We start from the raw sequence: 22574 nt of genomic DNA, 5'->3' as shown, positions 1-22574 counted from the left end.
GCTTTGGTATTGTTGATTTAAATAAGATTTAATGTTCCTGAGAGTGTAAATTAAGGAGGATTTAGTTTAGATTCCCTGAGATCTGCCTCAAAGAGCATTGTCAATTCCTTGACCTAGTGTCTCTGACTAAATAACGGAGTAAGATTAACATCCTAGAGGATGCAAGCTCTGTGTTTTCAGACAGAATGATAAGAATGCAAAAACATGTCTGTGCGAGTTCAAAAACTTGAACGAAAAATGTATCCCAAGGATTTATGAATCTGAATCATGAGAGACAAGAGAAAAAGGAGAGAGACTGGATGGAGATAACACAAAGACTCAGAGTCCTGCTGAATTCTGAGATCAGTCGAAGGCTGCCAAACACAGTCTGTGCGTCTGTTACTGGCTAGCTGGCTGGATGAAGGAACACAGACTACACAAGCAAATGACGCAAGACAGAATCAATTTGCTTTCTGTCTAAAAACAGCTTATCATTACATGCAGCAACAACATCATTACTGCTATTGTCACCATCATGAACATCACTCACCTTAAAAGTAACACTTGGCTCCTCATTCAGGTTGACTTTAGTGATGACCCTTCCAGTTTGTGCTTCCACATCAAAGATGCTCCCACTGTATGGAGACTTGTCCAGGTCCACTCTGTAGCGGACAAAACTGGCTGGAGTACCCTGGAGAAAGGAGGAAGAAGAACATGACCCCCATTAATTCATCAATATTCCACTTATCTGGACACCACCTTTCAAATATTCAATTTTAAATATAAAGTTAAAGAAGGTATGTCAAAGTTATGACGAACTATAAAATGTATTCAAGCCATAAGGGTTTAGAAATATTATCTTCTTGGGAATATAACTCTATTATTGTTACATTTGACCATTTATCATTGCATATTTTCATCATATGACATAGCTGTGGTTTACGTAAGAAAAGGTTGCTCTTCTGTGTATCCTTAAAAATGTTTTTAATGTTAAATGTCTCACTCCATCTACTTTATCTATTTGAACAACTGTTTAACCTGTCATGGCCTTTATTAGTCTTTCCCTCATCACATCACCTAATATGAACTCACTGTTATTTATTGATTCAGACCAGTTCTCTTTCATTTGGAATAAAAAAAACCCAAAAAACAAAAAACACTTCCATTAAACCCACCCCTCTAGTCTCCAGAGTAACACTTACATTCATTAGCAAGAGGCAGACTTTAATATGACCCTTTGATTAAGATTAATCACGGCCCCTGATTACTAATCATCTCTATAGCTTATCTTACTCAAATTCCATCCCTTCAGACCTCAAATTCGGTCTGCTTTTTAATAAGCTTTTTGAAGCTCCGCTCCCTTGCTTCAAATGATTTTGCTCCCTAGGGACACAGCAAAACCTGGGGCTAGGGAGAGAGGTAAATCCTATAGTAGCAGTGGGTCCCTCGGGAGACTTACTCACACAAATGTGTCTCTAAGAGATTACAAATCTATCTGAGTGAATTCACTAAAGGGATTCTCCAAAAAAGGGCCTCATCTCTAAAAGCTCTTCAAATTGTTTTCTAACATGTAATGGAAAAAGATCTCAGCACATTATTAATAAGACACACCTTAAACAGAGAAATCTTATACAGTGGCAAGACATCTACAATGATGGCAAAGTGCTTTGCTCAATACTAAAAATAACAGTACAGCCAAGTTAGTAACAGCATTCAGCCTAAGGTTTTGTTTTCTTCTTCCCACTTGTATCCTCATTATGATTTTTTTGATGAAACCCAAATGTCTAATTAAGCCCTAGAATATGTGGAGCATACAGAAGTAAACAATGATAGAGAAAATGTTCACCTTGAAGTAATCAAGACAATTTGCCTGACTCGTGACACAATACCTTTCAGTTCTGTATCTCATATTTTTCTAAACAGACTTCAAATTTCCAAAGGAATTATTATTTCAAAGTGTTGCAAAGCACATTTTCTTGCAACAGCTCACAGTGGCTCATGAAGGATATTTAAAAATACATTGAGTGTTGAAGGTACAGTAGATACTGTAACATATTATCCTGTTTGCCTATACACATCTTCATCTGTTCAACTAATTTTCTTGTCTGGCTTTCGACTCACACACTATGCATTTTTTATGTCCACTGCTAGAGTCAAATCACTGTGTCATAAACAATTCAGATGAGCAAAGAAGAAAAAAACAAAACAGACACAAAAGGACAGACACACTTGACAAATAACATGTTTTGGTGAATTTTTGATTGAAAAGATGTAAACACAGTCTGTCTAGGATATACAAAAAAATGTTTCAGTAAACATTAATGCTAATGCTTAGGTGATTTTGACGAGATAAACTGTACATATTTAAACAAATAAAAATAAAATAAGCATCATTATGGCATGTGCAGATATCACAGATTGCAAATGCTTTTTTCAGCCAGCTAAAAGTCTTTCAGTTCTTGCATTCCGGATTTTCTCTCATTCTTCCTCGCAAAAGGCTTCTCGTTCTGCAACATTCTTGGGCTGTCTTGCATGCGCAGCTCTTTTAAGATCCATACACAGATTTTCAATTATGTTCATGTCAGGGGGACTATGAGGGCCATACCAGCTTGTGTCTCTTGAGGTAGTCCACAGTGAATTTGGAAGTATGCTTTGGATCATTATCCTGTTGTGTGAGGGAATTCTTCATATTATCTAGCTGTCTCCTCTTGGGCCAAGCTATACCTCTCACAGGGTGTTATGTTTTTGTCTCTATGCCAAGACTGCCTGGTGGGCAAATTCTTATCTGAAAGTTCAACTATGCGTGCTGAGAGATATCCAGCTGACTCGGAGTAGCACCCACTGTGTCAGGAATACACTTAAACTGTACACATTTCCTTAATGGATTAAGTTGTCAACAATATTTTTGCCTTAAGACATCCAAATCTCATGGTGGTTCGGAATTAGCAAGCTTTTATACAGGCGGTGGGATGTTAGCATCCAGAATTTGTTGGAATTTAGTGGGATCCATTTTTCCCTTCACCTGTTTAATGTGCCATAGCCTACAACACAACAAATGGCAGCTGGCAAGGTGTTCTTTTCATGAAAAGCTGCTCTTATTTTTCTCCAAACATACCTTTGCTGATTGTGGCTAAAGAGTTCTATTTTAACTTCATCAGCTTACAGCACTTGTTTCCAGAATGCTTTATGCTTCTGTGGATGTTCCTTTGCATACTTATGACATTGGATTTCATGATGAGCTGCACAGTGGAACGGTGCACCCCCACTCCTGAGCCTGCTGAGTCTTCCTGCAGATTTTTTGCAGTCAGATGGGGGTTTTGAGTTGCCTTTCTGACCAGCATATGAGCAGTTCTCTTGGGGACTTTATTTGGTCTACCAGATCTCATCTTGACCTCCACAGTTGCCCTAACTTGCCATCTGTTAATTACATTTTGCACTGTGGAAAAGGCAAGCTGACAAGGCGTTGCTATCTTCTTGTATTGTAGCCTTCCCCTGCATTGAAGACATCAATAACTAACTTTCATTTTTAGAATCTTAGACAGCTGCTTAGAGGAACCCAGGGTTGCTGGGTGTGTTTGCACAAGGTTTGAAGGGTGAGAGTATTTGTAAAGCTTTAATATTGGCACCACCTGGCATCTAATGAAGCTTAGCGAAAGTTCAGTCAGAAGACTATAAAAACATACAGGCATAACTGGTAACTTCTGCCTTCTTCAAGCATGCTCATCTATTACCTAGATTTCTATGTCTAGGGCGTTATCTCAATTGTTGCCAGTCACCTGTCAATCTCAGCAACCAATAGCAAAACGCCACACTTCAGCCTTAGCCTATCATCTTGTAGCGGTCCGTTTAAATGTGCCACTCTCCCTTTGCTTCAGTCCTGTCATACAGCTGTTCCTGCGCCCCACCACCTCCCCATCTCCGCCATTCTCTACGGGATCTGCAGTCCATTTCCCATCTGCCATCTTCTCATTAGACTCATCAGCAATCAGCAATCACCACCACCAGTGTCTGGACTTCATGGGGGATCTACATATGTATGCAGCCGTTCAGAGATGATTCCTCATGGAGTTCAAGCGCCAAAGACTTTGTCATTACTAATATTTTGTTCATTACATATTTACAATACACATAAATAAATAAAGTCTGACACCTTGTTAAAAAGAATCTGAGACTTCAGAAATGAACTCTTAGGGTGCCCAAACGTTTGCACATGCCACAACAATGTTTTTATTTTTATTATTTTTGCTCTACATAAAAAGTAGCTATGCATTCATGTTTGATGATAATGTGTTTTTTTTTCCATATACTAGAGAGACTGTGTTTACATCTTTTCAGTTAAAAACAAATCACCAAAATGTTACTTGTTAAGATGTTGCAAAAGTTTTGTATACTACTGTACAGTACTGGCTTTGGCCTCCTTTAAGCCACCAAAGCAAGATTATAAAGAAAAAACATTTCCATTTTCTAAAAATGGTAATAGTACAATTTATCTGCTGTGATGAAAACCACAACAGAAGAAAAATAAAAACAACCTTTCAGTCATAAATAACATACTCTTCAAATCTTGTGATGCAAAATAAAGCTTCTTACTGGAACATTTGTCTCCATGGTGATCTCCTCTTTCATTCAGGGTGATGTTAACATTGACATTATGGGGCTGACTTGCAATGCCAAAAATACAGTAACTTAAAAAAACCCATTAGCATTACATCTCCCCAGGTAGATACTCTTCCATCCAAAATACACAAAAAATAAAAGAATGGGAACGAGCAATTATGACCTTCAGACAGAAGTATACAGAGCTCATATTTGTCACATCAAGACTACAAGCTCGAGTGCATCTCCTCCTCTCTGTCTCTTTTTACGTGTGCAGGTTTGTTCATGAGCCTGTGTAATAGAGGAAGAGTGTGGGTGTGCACATTTGTATGTGTGTTAGGCAAGCAATAGCCCTGTTCCATCAAACAGAGGTGTCTATGACAGGCATCCTGTCAACAAAGTGCTTTGAACTCCAAATCCAGGTCAATAAGAGACTGAGTTAGTCTGCCCCTGTTAGGAAATCTAATCCCTCTGTCTGTCAAACCACTTTCCTGAGTCACACCCATGTCTCGCACACACTACATGCCACACAACTGTAGTCATGATCACATAATGACTATTTTGTGCCTATTATTTGTGCTCCAGCACTGCTAGTTATTTTCTACTGAACAATACTTCTCAATAGGAACTGTTCTGGGTAAAATCATGTAATAGGAGAGAAAGGTATGCTTTCACATTAAAAAGAATGATTTCAGAGCTGCAGAGACAGTGAGACAGAGAGGGAGGGAGAGAGGGAACAAAGCAGGAGGAGGGAGAGTCTCCCTCTGAGAGGGAAAGTAAGATGTACAGCAGTCAGTGTGGTACTCTGAAGATGCTCTACCACCCACAGCTGAGAGTGACAGGGATCCATATCCCTCAGCGTTTAAGTGCTGCAGAGAGTACATACGCTCACCCAGCCCTGGTGAGATCCTGCCAGCTGGAGAGCCACGAATAACAAGTATCTAGTCTATACATAGTTAAAAAAATACATTCAGAACCGGAAGCCATTAGGGCAAAACAGGGGCGTCAGGGGGTGGTTTCCTATTCCTATTTTCACTGTGAAAACTTGAAAATAAATTTTAAAAAGAAATAGCCAAAGCACTATAAGAGGTTAAAGTTTGGTGAAGACTCTGTAAAGGAAAAACAAACAACTAAGTAAGAAGACTGCTGACTCACCATGTGTTATCAAATATTAAGGTGGGTGCTACTGCCAATAAAAGAAGTTCAGCTGGGTTGAATGACATAGAGGCAAATATTCACAGGACGAAAAATCCAGTGCTGTCATCCAGTGCTCCTGTGTTGCCTCCTTTTCAGTCATACAATTTCTAGTCTCTGCTGGGTGTCAACACTTCTCTACTGTATTGTGTGATTGTGTCCTTTGGTTTCCAGATTAAAACAAAAAACAAATAGAGAGGAAAAAAAAACTTCATAGCTCCAGTCCCTAATTGCCCCTGGTGGGATTAATAAAGTTGTTTTGAATTTTGAGTCCCGAGAGAACCTGTTCAGATATACTGAGGTAGAGGAGTCTGAGGAAGCATGACGCTGTCTGAGGGAACCCGTAGATGAATCATACAAGTGAGGATGCTAAACAAGAACCCTTACAATTAGAACCACTGGTGCAGAATGAAAATACACACAGTGTGCTAATGAGAGCACTGGAGTTATGGAAATCTCTTTAAAATGCATCGTGTGACATGCCGCAGCTGATGATGTTTTGAGAGCAACACTTTGAGCGAAGGTAAAAATCATCAAGCAATGCTTTCATCTCTGCTACCTTTATTAGAAGACACAGATGGATTAAAAAAACTTTGTGTGCTTTGAAACTGAAACGCTGATGTTATATGCACTGCATATTTTAAACAGACACTTCGAGTGTGACAGAGGTATTTGTGTGTACTTACTGGTGGGTCTTGGTCATCGGCAAACACAGTTGTGATGACTGTTCCTTTCTCTGCATTGGGTGCCACCATGCCCTTATACAGATCATGGCTAAAGATGGGAGAGAAGTCATTCATGTCCTAAAAACAAGAAGAGGTGCAATGAATGTGGGTTTAACAGTTAACTATTAGAGCTATTTGTAACTGTGCTTACTCAGCTTACACACATATGGTAGTTTTATGCCAGTTACTCTAAATAGAAAGGGTACAACATGAAGGCCAACATATTCTTTTGGTTACAGATAAGATTTGGGATTAAAGGGTCTTAATGTCTTTTAGGGAGGGGGGCCTGCTGCTTCATTTTTTAAAACTTGTTTTGGGTTTACATTTCCATAATCAATAGCCAGATCTTTAGGTGCTTGCTTAATCTGATACTTGTTGTTTTGAACACTCTTTATTTATCTATTTTTAACTTGCACTTGTCCGTCCTCGCTATCTGTGAGGTGAAATAAAAAGGAGGTTTTAATGCACAATATGTAATTTTCTGCCCGAAGGGGTCTCTCAATCAAAATTATAAAAAAAAAGATAGTTTGATTTTGTGAAGTAGCATGGGAAACAAGAGAAAGGTCTGCACAATGCAGCTCCTAATGCAGGTATTTATTTGGATATCTCCAAACTTCACAAAATCAAACTATCTTTTTTTTATAATTTTGATTGAGAGACCCCTACGCCCCCCATCCCTAAAAGACATTTAGACCCTTTAATCCCAAATCTTATCTGTAACCAAAAGAATATGTTGGCCTTCATGTGTACAACAAACAAGTGAGTGAGGCTTTAGCTATCACGATGTGGGCACGTTACAATACATATACATCAACTCACTATGAAATTACAACAACAAAAACAAACAAAAAAAAGAATGTAATTGGCTAGAAATGTCTGGCCTTCCGGTCGACAGAGAGTGCTTACAGAAAACTGTGCTTATGCTGTCTGCATGCTTAAAGAGTTACATTGCAGCAGTGCAGATTTTGCAGCTACTGCTTTGTTTGACTTCAGTTAACACTTTAAGCAAGTTATTGTGGATTCAGGGAGATTTTACTACTGCAGTAATTCACCATAACCCTGCGCCTTTGTGCTTTAAAACAGAAAATAGTAAATGTAAATGGAGTGTTAATTACACCAATACCAAGTCTTTTTCTTCAAGCCTTTTATCATGTATTAGTTATCTGAGCAATATGTCTCATATTTAAATACTATTTGTGTTTACCTTATCTTTACTAATAAACAAAACCATTCCAATCTTAAAGAAATAAAAACTCATAACTGCTTGCCACTGTATTAAAGGTTTGGATGGTTGCAAGCAACTTATGTTTAAAATGCTTTTAATCTCTCAAGAAATCTCAAGATAATGGAGCCTGAATCAGATGGTGACAACCATGACAGAGGGTTTTCTGACCTAATTGAATGTCTGATGTTTTAACAGTTTTCAGTGAGATTTTACAAGCTGGACCTTTGGGAAACACACACACACAACATCAAGTTGTAATACATCTAACTGAACAAAAGGTCTAGCACATTACTGATCAAAAACACGGTATATGAAAAAGAAATCCCATTGCTTGCCTTTACAACAACAGAACACCAGGACTGATGTAAAATGTTGTAAAATGCTGCCTTCTTATCTCATCTCTTTTTCTGCATGAGACTCCCTTTATGTGATGAAACAGTTTTGTTGGGATTTGGTGATTTACAGCTCCCTAGCACACAGCGTAAACTTTTAAGAAAACTGCTTTTAATAATCCTCTCCCTGTAAGTAATACACAGCATATCTTATTGTGGGCCTGCAAAGGACTTAACTTAACTTTGCAATCTTTGCTCTGCTGTGCTCAGTGAGCCATTCACACATCTCTCAGGAATAGCTTGACTCTATAGTATAACTGCTGGAGCCTGATCTTCTTTTCTCTTGACTTTTCTTTTTACTTTCCACTGTTTTGACTGAACTATGGGCAACAGTATGTGTTCTGTAAACTCAGTGGTGTAGGGCAGCCACACTTTGATCTATACACAGGTTGATTGTTTCCTAGCAGAAAATCTATGATCCAGCTTGCTTTGAACAACAAAACCTGATCCATGTGCTGCAAGAGTTCACAAGGAAGCTGAGAACAAGATGCATGCAAAGATACACTTGAGTTTTTTTTAATCATCCAACTGCTTGTATGTATGCACACATATTATATCTCCATCCATGCACACACCCATATCCAAACAAACACTGTGTGTCTGTCATACATTTCTGAAGTGCAAGAATAGAGGAAAAAAGTTTGGGAGACTCATTCAGAACAGCAAGACACGCAGGACACTCAATCCATCACTGCAAGGCATCCGACGAAAGAGACGACAACAAAACAATACAAGGGGAAATCAAACACAAACGACTTCAAATAACCCTCTGGAGATGTTATATGAGGAAGAAAGTAGAATCAGTGGGATCGACTCAATCTCTAGTCCCTGAGAAGCCTGTATGAATCCATTAGGCTCATTCTAATTCATGTCTGCCATTTCAAATAGCAGACATCGGTTTGATATCAGTGGCTGTGCAATGTCTTATCCTATCAAACACTGTTCCCGGGTGACAGCATGAACAGTGCAACAAAGCTTGCCCTTATCGGAGGACAAACTCACTCCACAGGTTGGCAGACCATGCGGTGAGACTGCTTGAATGAGCTAAGGCCCTTCCTCCCACTATGAAGAGCTTAATTCTGCAGACTTTAAAACAGTTACTAAGGGTGGACTGAATTCATACACAGGGAAACAATATGTCTAGGCACACATTTTTGAAACAAATGCACATCCAGAATAACTCAGAATAAAAACACACACATACACACATGAATGGTATAACAACACAAGGCGTCTAATTTTCTCGTACAGATTCAGCTGTTAATCTCTTGAAAGGTTGGAAAGGGCTCCTGAAAAACCTGACACAATTGTCACAAAGCTAATGAGTCATTCAGATCTGGAATAGCACTGGGTGCATGAAAGCATTGCCTCTCCATCATTACTCTTTGTCCTGGGTATGCTACAAGGAGACAGGTCCGGAGGCTAAACCATGTTTTACAAAAACACATTCAGCTTTGGTGCTGAATGGCATAATACTGAATTTCACATCACAAATAGGACATATGCAATACTGTTCAATATGTCCCCAATCTTATGTGAGCTACTACTACTGTTAAACTCTAATAGCTCACCACTTATTCAATGTCAGTGCTGCATTTCCTGAGGGACAATGAGGATAGATGGTTGTGGTGGGCTGACCATCCGAAGGCTCTTACCGTGATGCGGACTGTGACGGTAGCTTGCCCTGGGGGCATGACCCCTCTTTGGTCGACAGCTTCCACCTGGAAAGTGTAAGAGGCCCCCATACTCATAGCTGCCAGATCCTCAAAGTCCAGGGTCTGCAGCACAGCTAACTCTCCCGTGACAGGGTTCAGGGAAAACAGCTGCCTGGCCGATTCAGTCTTGATCCGATACGTGACATTGGAGAAGAGGTCCGAGTCCACCGCCTGTAAAGAGGAGGAAGGAGGTGGTGAGCAGAAAATCAAATAAAACAATTACAGAACTGTACCTTAGAAACACCAGAAAATATGTATGCAAAAAAATAAAACATGTTATGGAAGGGGAGTGAGAGCTACATACATTTTAAGAATTGCATTAATATTCATGTTTTAATTCTGTCTTTCTGTTTAATTCTAATGCTAGAGGGGTTACTTACATCAATCATTAATAGGTTCTGATTAAATTAAACAGCAAAGGAAAGCTGAAGTTGGTCCTCTTTGCATGAAATCAAAGCCATCGAAATAGATGTAATTTGCAAAGGCAAAGGCATGCAATATGAGAGTCAAGGATCCGGTATGGTATGAACCCTCCATGTACAGAAACACACACACAAAGCATTATTCACTGATGTGTTAAAAAAAAGAAATACATTCAGGTCACTCATTAGCTCACTTTTTAATTGCCAGCCACCCCATCTGTTTAGAGTTGAGGTGTTGTTGCCTAGGAGATTAATGGTGTCGCAGTGCCTGTGTCAGTCAAACCCCTCACTCTCAACCTGCTTCTAACTTTCTCTTCTTGCTTTATCTCTGTGTGGGAAATGTCACTCACAAAATGCCAGCAATTACTCGCCCCTCTACTCTTTGCTCTGCATCCACTAGGTTTCGTTACACTCCACTTTGGTGCAAACATGCACACCATTATTTGACAGTGCCAAATCTACTCAAAGACGGATTCCACCAAGTTGAAAAGTTTAGCAGCAATTGTGGAGCATTACATTAATGTTTGTCAGAAGAGATGGAAAAATGATCCTCTAAAAAGCCTGATTATGACTTTGAAAAATCCAGCTTCATGTCATATTCTAAAAAGCCCAGAGAGCTGTCAAGATGGTACCAAAAAAAGAAGTTTCTCTCTGCTGTGCATAGAAAGGCTGTGTATGTTTCTGCCTGAGTAAATGTTTCCATCTGGAAGAAGCTGACATTTTAAACACTAAATTGCCTGCACTTCAAGTTAAAAGATGCTAGAACTGTCTTAATGCAACAGCTCTTTCAAACAGCTGTGCTACGTGATATAAAGGGAGACAGGAGTCATATAGGGATAGAAAGAAAGAGACAACTGAAAACAAACAAACACATCCCCACACTTACACTTAGCTTCAAAACCACAGTTCCAACAGGGCTGTTCTCGGGTACGTTCACCACATAAGTTTGCTGGGAGAAGACCGGGCTGTTGTCATCTATATCCTTGACCTGAACTGCAAGGGTCAAGGTGGTCCGTCGTGGGTCCACTGCCCCATCTGAAGCCTCTACCACCAAGTCATATTGGCTCCTAAGCTCCCGGTCAAGTGGCACTTTTGTGTAGACGCTGCCATTAGCACTGACTGTAAACAAATCAGGATGATTCACGATCCGGTAGTGCACCTGGCCATTAGCCGCTGCATCTGGATCTGTGGCCTGGGGAGATAGAAAATTATGAGAGGGCTCTGTTATGGGAATAAGTGTGATTGTGTTTGTGTATGCAGTGTAGGAATATTAAAATAAATGTTTCCAATGTTACGTTAATATATGTGCAAGACACTCTGTAAAGACACAACTTATCAAGTCTTTTGTTTGGCTTCAGTTTGGCTGATGTGATGTCTGACACTTGTGGTTTTGTCTGACACCATAATTCATTCCACATATCTGTACTTGTTTGAAAAGTGGTGCGTCTGTGCCAACGTGAGAGAAAGCATGAAATATAGCCTTGAGAATCAGATGGAGGCATAATTGTCAGCTAATATTGCAATGGCCATTAGCTTACAGTGTACTGAGTCGACTTTTTTTGATATGCTGAAAAAAAGCAGGTAGTGAGCTGACTTAATAAAACCTCAATAAAAAGTCACCAAAAAAACCAACGTTCCCCTGTGATGCTGCTGAGGTAAACCGACAACCTGTGGGAAACACTCAGAATCTATTTACCTATATCAATAATACCTGATACAGACAAACATTCAGAAATATGCAGTATATGAATAAAATATATAAAAATTTAAATGCAGAGAAATTTCCCTTTGGGCAGGCGGCAGCTGTTTTGAGTTTGATGATCCACTACATGATCCATTAGAGCTTGGCTTTATTTTAACGCCTTAAATATTTACAGAGGCTTCAAGCACAATCCCGCGTAAGCTATGGTGCCGCAACCGAGATGAAACAACTCTCATAGGTTTGAGTCTCATTTCCTGTTCTTCATAGTGAGATTAGAGTCTTTGTCACAGACTCATGAGTAATCATTCGTGTGTTCAAAAGGCCACAATCTCTGCATCTCATCAAAAGGAAATCCTTGAATGCTAAATCAGCCTTTAATATCATCCATATCATTTTTTAAATACAGACAGTAAAATAAAAAGGTCAGAGAAATGAAGAACTTAAGAGGAGCACACAGTGCTATATTGTGAGGCTGTGGTGATTCTGCAGGGCAAAAATAAGTGAGTTGCTGAATTACCCTGCGGATACGACATGTCATTATTATGCATGTGTATTTGTTTGTGACTTTGTGTTTATATTCATACTCCCCCAGTCTGGTGGTAATTCTTTGTTGTAATTGAGATAGAGAGAAAGAGAGAGAACGAGATAAAGAGAGAAAGAGAGGGGTGACTCACAAGAAGACAGAGGGAGATCAAGCCACATTTCATCTGTCTGTTGGAAATCATTTCTCAACCTTCAGAGCAAGTAAGGACAATGTGGCACAGAGATGGTGAAAAGAAAATCCTATGAGGAACAGTGGAAGAGGGAGGAAAATACACACATATAGTTGCTAAAAGCTGCCACTAATTTGTTTTACATGGAGTGCCTAACAAATCTTAAAGCCAAGGCTAAAAATTGGACCTCAACTTTAAGCCTTTGCAAAGAAGTGGAAAGCACATCATGTAAATATGTGCATACGGATCACTACTTTCCTGCAGTGATAACATGACAGAAACTGTCATTGCTCTTCGCCTTGTAAGAGGTCTAATCCATTTAAATCACAACCAATAAAATCAAATAACAAATTAGCATATTACTGCAGCTTCCAATTTGAGCTGCCCTCTGACCTGCAGCAGGTGTTGACAGACATGACAAACACAGGCTTTCAAACTGTAATGCTATGGTGCAAAGTGCATAACTTAACTCACCACAAGAACAGCACCAAATTATCTGGCAACCGTTGGGCTATTTGGTGATAGTGTGTAAATATCTGACATCTTGGTCACACTGGAACAGTAGTTATGGAAATCTTTAGCTTGAGACTTTTCCAATCAGGAATCATTTAGTGGTGGTAACTGGCACAGACTTCTGATTGTGAGCTTGTGGGCAGGCTTGGTTTACTTCGATGGTGGAAGCAGTAAAACATCCAGCAGGTGCGGGTGGTTGCAGCACATAAATCAGCTTGATCAGGTGGTTGCAGGTTTAGAGCCCTCTAATATGTATCTGCATACACTGATAAATGTGTTTCTTTTGTACACTGTTGGCTGGGGGCCAGTAGCTTTTTTTTCTCCTTTTTTTGCATTTACAAAAAGTGCATATTCATCTTGTGTGTGTCTTGCTTCAATGCTGAAATCTCAAATTTTGCCTGGATTTCCCACTTAGACTGCAGTCAAAATGATGTCTCAGCACAGCAAAAACATACATGATGTTCAACAGCCTCTCTATTTACTATTAAGCCTACATGATGCTTTCATGATGCAGCTGCAACAAATGCTGATCGATTTGTCCTCTGTTCATATTGATGCTAAGATTATGGATCCCTGAGCAAACACAACAGGCTTGCATGGTGCAGGATTTGTCAGTCACAGAACAAATGACTCTATTAGCACAAGCAATGCTGTCGATTGTGATAACCTAGAGTGTAAAATGTCTTTAATCTACGTGGGTGTGTGTAAAATAAGAACAGGTGGGAACCAGTTCCAATTACTGTAATGATAATTCAAAATGTTTTAGGGCTGGCATTAAGCTATTTAATATTATTATAAATTTGCACTGGAGTCGTCTTCACTGTGGGCAAGTGCCTGAAGCTTTGTGGTTGGCTGCATTATTACTACCTCCTTGAAGAATGATTTAACCTTAACACATTTAAGTGTGAAATAATGTTAAAAAAGTAGACACAAATAGCAGGTGAATTCAAGCTGTTCAGGTCTGTATTAGGCAGCTATGTAAATATGTACAGTAACTTAAATTAATGTTTTATTGTGTGCATTAACTTTATGAATATTCAGTTAAAAAGATTCAGAATTTACTTATTTTAGTTTTTAATCTTTAAAAAAAAATTGTTTTAACCATACTGGAATTGAAACTGGGAATTGATCAGAACTAGTATCGAAAAGCAGAATTGGAATCAATATATTTAAACCCTACTTGTAACAGACATGCACTTGTGTTCAAAGCTCCTAAAAAATCTCCACACCACAAAACATTATCTAGGCCCGCAGAGAGAGAGAGAGAGAGAGAGAGAGAGAGAGAGAGAGAGAGAGAGAGAGAGAGAGAGAGAGAGAGAGAGAGAGAGAGAGAGAGAGAGAGAGAGAGAGAGAGAGAGAGAGAGAGGGAGAGAGAGAGAGAGCGCTAACAGTTAAAGAACATTTATCAGCCTGTTGAGAGGAGTGATGAAACACTGAGTAATAGTGGTGTATGTAAGGTGACCATGTTCCGGCTCAACTACCTTTGTTTGCTGCCTACCTTTGGCATGCAGAGTTTCAAATGTCAGGTGTGTTATCTAGTTCATAAGATTGACAGATATAAGAGGCAGCATCATCTTTTTTCCTACACACTCCTTTCATTTTCACCTTAGACAAACTCTGTTATTAGTTACAGAAAAGAGAGATTCAATAAAAATGTGCCATACTGTAATATTCAAACATTATATACACTTATTGGCACATACAATCAAATGACATATCTTTATTCCTGAAATGGGGCAATGTATTAAACTCCAGAGACCAGAGCTTTTATTTCTGAGTAGTCTATCTCTCTTGCACTTTGCCTGCAACTATAAATAAAATCTTACAGTAACACTTAACAACCTCTTACAAACAGACCAAACATGTGTTCCTCACACCGAAGGGCATGGTCTCCAAAAACACTGTGCAATGACCATGACCTCCTAAAATGCAAAAATGTGCTCTTTGCTTAACACATGATTAAATGTTTCTCTACCATGTGAGGATTAAGCAAAGGAGACAAACCAGAAAGAAGCTGTTAAGGAGATACTTGAAATTGGGTGAAGGTGGGCAGCTAAATAAAATAATAGTGGCATTGTGGCTGGTTTGATTTGTAAAAGTCTATAAACTTGCCCCTAACTGTGATAAGAGTGCTCAGCTTCCACTTCATGTCAAGAGATTTAAAATTGGCGAAAGTCCTTATTTAATCAACATATCCTTTTCTATTGCACCTATTAAATTGCATAAAAGTCATAACAATCAAGTAAAACACGATTTTAAATGGCAATGAAAAGGAAAACAAATGACATCTGAATCAAATGAAATATATACATAAAATTAGAATCTGTACAGTTATCGAATCATTTCAATTTGCCAATATTTTCATTTTTTAATAGCAGTGGAAATTTTCTTTTTTTAAATTTATGTTTAAAAAAGGCTAGAATTTAAGAACATCAGGACGTTTCCATTTCTGTGCAGTAAAGAGGCAGCTTTAACACATTTACACATTTATTCTGACTCTAGGCACTATGAAATGACTGTTTCCTTAAGATCTAAGGGACATACTGGGTTTTTATCCTTCAAGCATATCTGAACTGCATTTATGTCCTAAGCCATTAAGTGATTTATAAACTAACAGCAGCACTTTAAAATCTATGACTACATGGAAGCCACTGTTTAAATTTAAGAGTAAGTTCACCTGGTTCCTCTTAGAAGTCTATCAGCAGCATTGATAATTGTGCATCCACATGAGATCAAAGCATGTGTGAGGACATAAATCCTCATTCTTGCAGTTTTTGAATGATAAAAGGCTGATTATGTTATTGTGTTAAGTTGTTATACTGCAGCCCAAAGAAAGAAGCAATAATAATCATCCTCCTTATTGAAATGTAGAATTACAGCGTCCCTTTCTTGTCTTTTTCACTCTTTTGCAAGATTTGTCATAAAGGGAGTAGTCTAAAAGAAGATTGTTTACAGTCCACCATCAGATACATTTCTAATGTGAAACAAAAGTGAGAATGTAATGTATGAATAATGGTTTTGTTATGTAATCTAACTCGTATTGAAGAAAAATTAAGTAGGCTCATTTGTAGCTACAATATGTCACCAGTGTTGAAGAGATTGTTCTTATTTCATGAGATTTTTATAGAACAGTGTTGCATTGAAAAAAAAGCCTCAATCCCTTCTTGATCAGCTACAACAGGCAAAGCTGTTGCCTCTGTATGTGTATGTGCATGGAAAGCAGGATTGTGTGTGAGCAAAGTACTTCAATGTACTTTTCTTTTCAGTCTGAAAGGCAGTCTCAGCTCTAGTTGGCCAGGCACCAGCTGAGAGAACCTTTCGAAGCAGGATGGGGGAGGGGCGTGGTGGGCTAAGCGCCAATCTAGCTTCTGGCTGCAGTTCTGAGGAAACACTTGGGAGTGAGAGACTGAAAGTAGCTTTACCTCATGCAAACACCAAGCTTCCTTCGTATGTCCTTTTGTCTTATTTCACAGTTCATAAACTTGCAGCATTTACTGGTAGTCCATGTTATTACCCCATGAAAAACTGTAATGGGACGGCTAATGATAAAAAATATAGACATACGTCCTGAAAGCTGACAAACGTGCATGGTATAAGACTATCTGTTTATCCTTGGTGTCAGCTGGAATTTTTTGTTTGCATAAGCACTTACAAGGACATGACAAAGACTTGAAATCAAATTGAAATGGATAATCTGATCAAAATGTGCTTTATGATTTTCTGCAGTGATCACAATTACAATTAAACTGTTTATGTACCAAGTAAGTCTAAAACTACAAAGGTTTGTATACACAATCAATGAAGATGAAAATATGTTGGAGATATACACCTACATAGAATTAGACACCGAGTGTGTAGAGTTATACTGTATGTTGCTAGATCAACAAGTCAAATAGCACAACATACAATTTACTAAATAATTACCTAATTTTCTTCACATATTCAATTTGGTAACCTATTATCACATTATTTAACCTATTATCACATTATTTAATTATGGACAACATTCATTCCATTTTAGTTGTTCTAATATTTTTTAACATAAGGACAGTGGATGAGAAATCTTCCAAACCCAAAGCAAACCTTTTTATAATTGGAAGATACAGTCTCTGATATTGTAATAGTGCTCCACACTCCCTGCAAATCCCTCAAACTTCTTTTGGTTCAATGTTTTGAAACTTATTGTTTCTGAGTTTCAAAACTTTGTTTCAATACAGTGAGTCAGGAGGAAATTGGGGGATTTGGGCATGTCATTATGTAGGGTAGTGAATCTGTAGGAGAAATTGAGGCAATAAAAACCAAGACAACTGGATTTTATTGCTGCTTAGTGGGCATGTATGTGCATACATTGTCTGCTTTCATTGTTTCATGATTAATCCACAGACAAACATCACGCCAATTAATCTGCAACAGTAATTAGAAAACTCTGGCTGCTCAGTGGAGCTGAACCAAGCCAGTCAACAGGGAAACAGCTTTGGGCGACAAATCTGTCCAACAAGATCAACTGCGTTGGAAAATGGAAAGTATTTTTTTTTAATGGACAACGACAATTGGAAGGGAGGTATTCAGTGGATAGCACAATTTATGAGGAACAACAACATGGGGATATACAATACTCGAGAAAACAACAGGTGATCCAGATGATTGAAAAAAAAGAAAGAAAAAAAAACACTTACCATGACTTGTCCCACAAACAGATTGGCCTGTTCTTCTTGGACAGTAAAATTAGTTGGTATGGTGAGATTAAACTCTGGGTCATTATCGTTGACATCAGTCACCACTATGTTCACAGTGGCAGTTGAGGTCTGATGAAAAAAAACAAGGCACAATTAGGACCAGCATTTTTAACTACATGCATTATTTAAAAATACATTAAGCACAATTTAAACCAAAAAAATATAATCATGAATCTGGATATCATTTACCTAAGACTTTTAAGTTTTGAAAATTATAAAGCATCATCATCAAAAAAGATCCACTGGTAAAATCTCACTTTAACACAATTTAATGAGAAATAATGATTTTAAGGAGGATTTTTGACCCTGACAAAACTAAGATGAACAAAAATAAATTAACGACAAAAAGGAAAAAAAAAACTACGGTCCCCTTAAAAAAACAGTGCATAGTAGCAGCTATGTTTTTATGAGTGGTAACAAAAAACAAGGTCACAATCTTAAAAAAGTGGATTATATCCCTTAGAAACGACCTTCATGGGAAAGTACTGACATTCAAAGCCAAAATCTGTACATTAAAAAAAAAAAAGATGATAAAGGTTCTACTGTTAATATGCAGTGAAAATTTAATCAACTTTCCAGGTAAATTGAAGGCAAATGTATTATTAATTTAAGCAAAGGAGGCCTTGCCAACTGAACAAAGCTAGGTTTTCCTCTAGGAATTGATGAGCAAAAGTGGTAGGGCCCTAGTTTATTTAATTCCTAATCTATGAAAAATGTAATTCCAATTCATCCCATTACATAAAAACCTGCATCATTCAGAACAATAGCTCTACCTTTAATGTGTAAAGGCAATATTTGAAATGTCAAGTGCATCAAGGTAAGGCTTTTCAGTTGTCAGAGACAAAAACAGAGGTAATATCTAATACTGTAAAGGCAGATTTACAGTCAGTTATGCAAGCTGGCCCTTGTTCATGGTTATTTTATTCAGATCTCCATCAGCTGTCACTATCACAGCAGCTTTTCTGTGGCCCACCGGTTAAAACAATAACTAAATCAAATTTAATAAATGCATTGCCTTTAAAAGTATGCAACACTGCAAATACTGAGTAAACAATACTGTCACAAGGACATAGTCACCCTTAGTGCTGACTCTTTCTGCCAATGATTTTGCGAAATTATTAAGGGGCACTGATTAAATCTGTGGATGACAAAGCTTTTGTCAGCATTTCACCTCAAGGAAATGAGATCAGATACAGGCTTGAGAAAGAAGACTGTACAAGTGGGTTCTGGAAATGTTTTAATTTTTAGCCACACTAACGGTCCACTACTTTCATCCAGCCTGAAATATCCCAACTATGGATTTCCAGAAACAATTTGCACAGTCCTCAGAGGACCCTACAGACTTTGGTGACCTGCCTTTTAAAATAGTGGAGGGAGTGTCATGAAATGTGGTATGTTCATGTCCCCTGACTTGTCATGTAGCATCATTATGGGTCAAAATGTTAAGTTGTACAATATTTTCCCTGTCCCCGAGTACAGTCTCGAAGGTCGTTACCATGGCTGTAGACTCTTAGTCACATAAAGAAACAAAAAAAGGAAACTCAAAACTACTAACACTCATAGGAACACAGTATTCTGCCATTCTTTTGTATTTAAGGGCATTGTCCTTCGGCAATCTTTGTTGGGGCAGATGCATTGATGGTTATTATTCAGCATCTTCCTTTCCCTTATAATACACTTTTAGAACAACGATTCAACATACCAAGGAAACAGAATTGAGTTTATCAACAAACTTATATCAACACTAACTCTTTTTATGGCATTGTGTAATAGCGGTAGACTATATTTTACAAATGTTTGAAGCAAATTATCTTGTATATGTATTGTGAATGTTCAAGGTCTGTGTAGTCTTAATTCATTTCAGGTGTTTCATTCATTTGCAGCCACTGTGTACCAAAGTACTGCTTTTAAACTTCAAACGATGAGGAGGGAAAACTATTGGATCCACTGCTTGAGAACTCTGTCACCTCATGAATTGAACATATATTATGACTTCAAGTGCTTTTTGTAATGTACCTTTATTTATTTGATATTTAGATTTAGTTGTTTATGATGTTAATATAGAGCTGAGGTTTAACTTTATCTGTATCTCTATTAGAAATGTGTTAAAAATACATGTATTTAAACATTTTTTTTGAATATAATAAAAAAAGTAATGTCAAATTGTAATATATATGTGGTATGTGACATAACAGTACTCATCACTTTGGCTGTAGTTCCTGTCACTGTGTGATAAGAGTTTTGATTTGTTTAAGTCCTCTTGATAGTTTTTGTCACCCTAATGGTGGAAGATGATTGTCTAATCACCATTAGATGTGTCACCAAAGTTTGCCCAATATAATACACCAGCGCTTCCCTACTATCATTGTTGATTTTGAAGAAGCCCCGATCAACGAAACGTCATCTATATAAAAAGAGAAAAACATATAGAGCCAGAGTGTGCAACACTTTTTTCCTGCTCTCAAATCTTCAAACAATAACACAGTACACCCACCCATAGAACTCCTATAAATCAACATAGAGAAATGGCTGAGTATGCACTATAGCCTATATAATCTTTTTGGTTCAGTGGGAGGAAACTGCATGACAATAATGGAGTAAATAGTCTCTTTTAGGGGAGAAAGGATGGGCGGGTTGTGGGAGGAGTTGGCCCTTTGAAGACAAAAAGAAAATACTTCCCAGAAGACAGTAGTTTGAAGTTGTCCTGCCAGATGAAACTTTGAGAGGCGCATGTCATGAAAGAAATGACTTAGTTAATGTGACCTTCATCTTCTGTTCTTTGGGAATTCCTTCAGCATTGTTGTTTTCTTTGTTCTAGCTTCTGAGACAAACATAATCATTACTTTCATGTACGAGCTCACATGGCAGCCCATGCTGAAAACCATTACACTTGCTGCCTCTTTTACCCTTTCACTACTAAAACAAGGATGCAAGGGGATGTAACGAACTATCAGTGTGGTGATGGGATCCACTTATTTTTCATTTCACAGAAAACCTAAGGCCAATTAAGATCTTCATCCTGGTGTGGGTGTTTTTATCAAAGGCAAAAATCCTACCTTTACAGCCAAAACTGTGATTAACGAGCTGCTATTATTTATTTAACATGAAATAGATGGAGCTCTATGATGTCTCGTCTTCTATCCTTGCTGTCTGAAAGATACAGAAGTGGCTGATGGTGCTTTGCCTTTTAAGTGACAACCCTGACCAGCAGACATGTTGCAGGAGCTGATATGATCAGGCTGTTAGGAGTCATGTACTCCCTCCTCTGAGGGCAAGAAGAACAGCTTTATCCAGCTTCCCAGGATGAGTTTTCAGCATCTGAGCCTGTCTGGCAGTTATGATTACAGCTTGCAGTGTTGAGAATACAAATTTTGAATTGGCCAAACAGATGAGCACAATTTGTTTCATATGCTAGAGGATGTAAGAATTAAAATTCAACAAGTATGAATCTCTAAAAAAATGTCCCTGCGTGCATACAGATTCGACTATACTCAAAGAGAAGTAGAGCCAGGGGGAAGATGGCTTGCTTGGCTCCTCGTGGCAAGTTCCCATGGTTACCCAAGTTCTGTGCTAATTACACATCCAAATCCCTGGTGTCCCCCTCCTTTTCTCTGTCGCCTTCTTCTATCCGTCCCCTCCTCCTGTGCTTATTTTGATCTTTTTTATTTCCAGCCTTCCTCGCAGTAGTTTGTCTCACTGAATGAGTTCCCCATCTCCGCACCCTCCTGCACCCTTTACTGCTTCTCCCTCATTCAACTTCCCTCCTGTTGTGACAGCATTTCCTCCTAACAGTGACATTTAGTCCGCTCGAGTCGGGCAGTAATTTACTTTGTGACCAAGATGTTTCTCTCTCTCCCTCTCTTTTTCCTTCACACACACACACACACACACACACACACACACACACACACAGACACACACACACACACACACACACACACACACGCACACGCACACGCACACACACACACACACACTAGGTAAAGGGTGTCAATATGTACAATCTGTCCATCAATATCAGGACAAAGAGCACCAGCTTGTGCTTACCTCATTCTGTGAGGTGACTCCACATCTTACACACTCTTGATTTGTTTGCTCTTTATTCCCTGACCTTGTCACTGTCCATCTCGCCTGCTCCTCCCCCCTCCCTTTGCACTACAGTTCACAAGTACGGTGTGACACAGCAGCGGCACATATGCTTCTTATACACCTCCACTTGACCATCGCACTTAGCCTGCCAGCAGATGAAACGGAGCCGTCGATCTGAGTGTTTATGCGTACGCAGGTGAGGGAGGGGGGGCAATCAACATCACTTCTTTGACAGCTCATCAGCTAATGTTAATTATGTATCAAACGCAGCATCTTAAAAAGGATGCCACATTTCACCTCTGCCTGGAACACAGACAGCTGCAAAAGCAGAGCCAACTGAGGTGATGTCTAATTAAATTAAGACGGTTTATACGATTATCAGCTCTCAGTGGGAGGTGAAGCAGCCAGCATTCACATTCAGTTACAATGTCTGTTGTTTCTCAGCAAAGTTGAAAAGACAGCTCAGGGAGTATATACACTCAAATCTTGCAAATGCTTGTGATGACATTGCTTTCTGAGGGGTCATGGTAAGTAACACTCAGTGGAAATGCTGTTTTTCTGATACTCTAGATG

At 38.7% G+C, this 22574-nt stretch overlaps 1 protein-coding gene across 1 annotated transcript in view; it reads right to left on the bottom strand.

Moving 5' to 3' along the window:
- LOC133992184 (protocadherin-15-like) overlaps positions 1-22574 on the bottom strand; it is a 149116-nt gene that overhangs the window by 52465 nt on the left and 74077 nt on the right. The window contains exons 18-22 of the mRNA XM_062430890.1: positions 17853-17981; positions 11135-11440; positions 9767-9997; positions 6456-6572; positions 530-670 (exon numbers count right to left, since the gene is read on the bottom strand). Coding sequence (XP_062286874.1) covers positions 530-670; positions 6456-6572; positions 9767-9997; positions 11135-11440; positions 17853-17981 — 924 coding nt within the window. The remainder of the gene's footprint in view (positions 1-529; positions 671-6455; positions 6573-9766; positions 9998-11134; positions 11441-17852; positions 17982-22574) is intronic.

This window comes from Scomber scombrus, chromosome 12 (assembly GCF_963691925.1).
Source record: "Scomber scombrus chromosome 12, fScoSco1.1, whole genome shotgun sequence".
Lineage (NCBI taxonomy): Eukaryota > Metazoa > Chordata > Actinopteri > Scombriformes > Scombridae > Scomber > Scomber scombrus.
The sequence above is the reverse complement of the archived record's forward strand: the minus strand, read 5'-3'. Positions and strand labels throughout refer to the sequence as shown.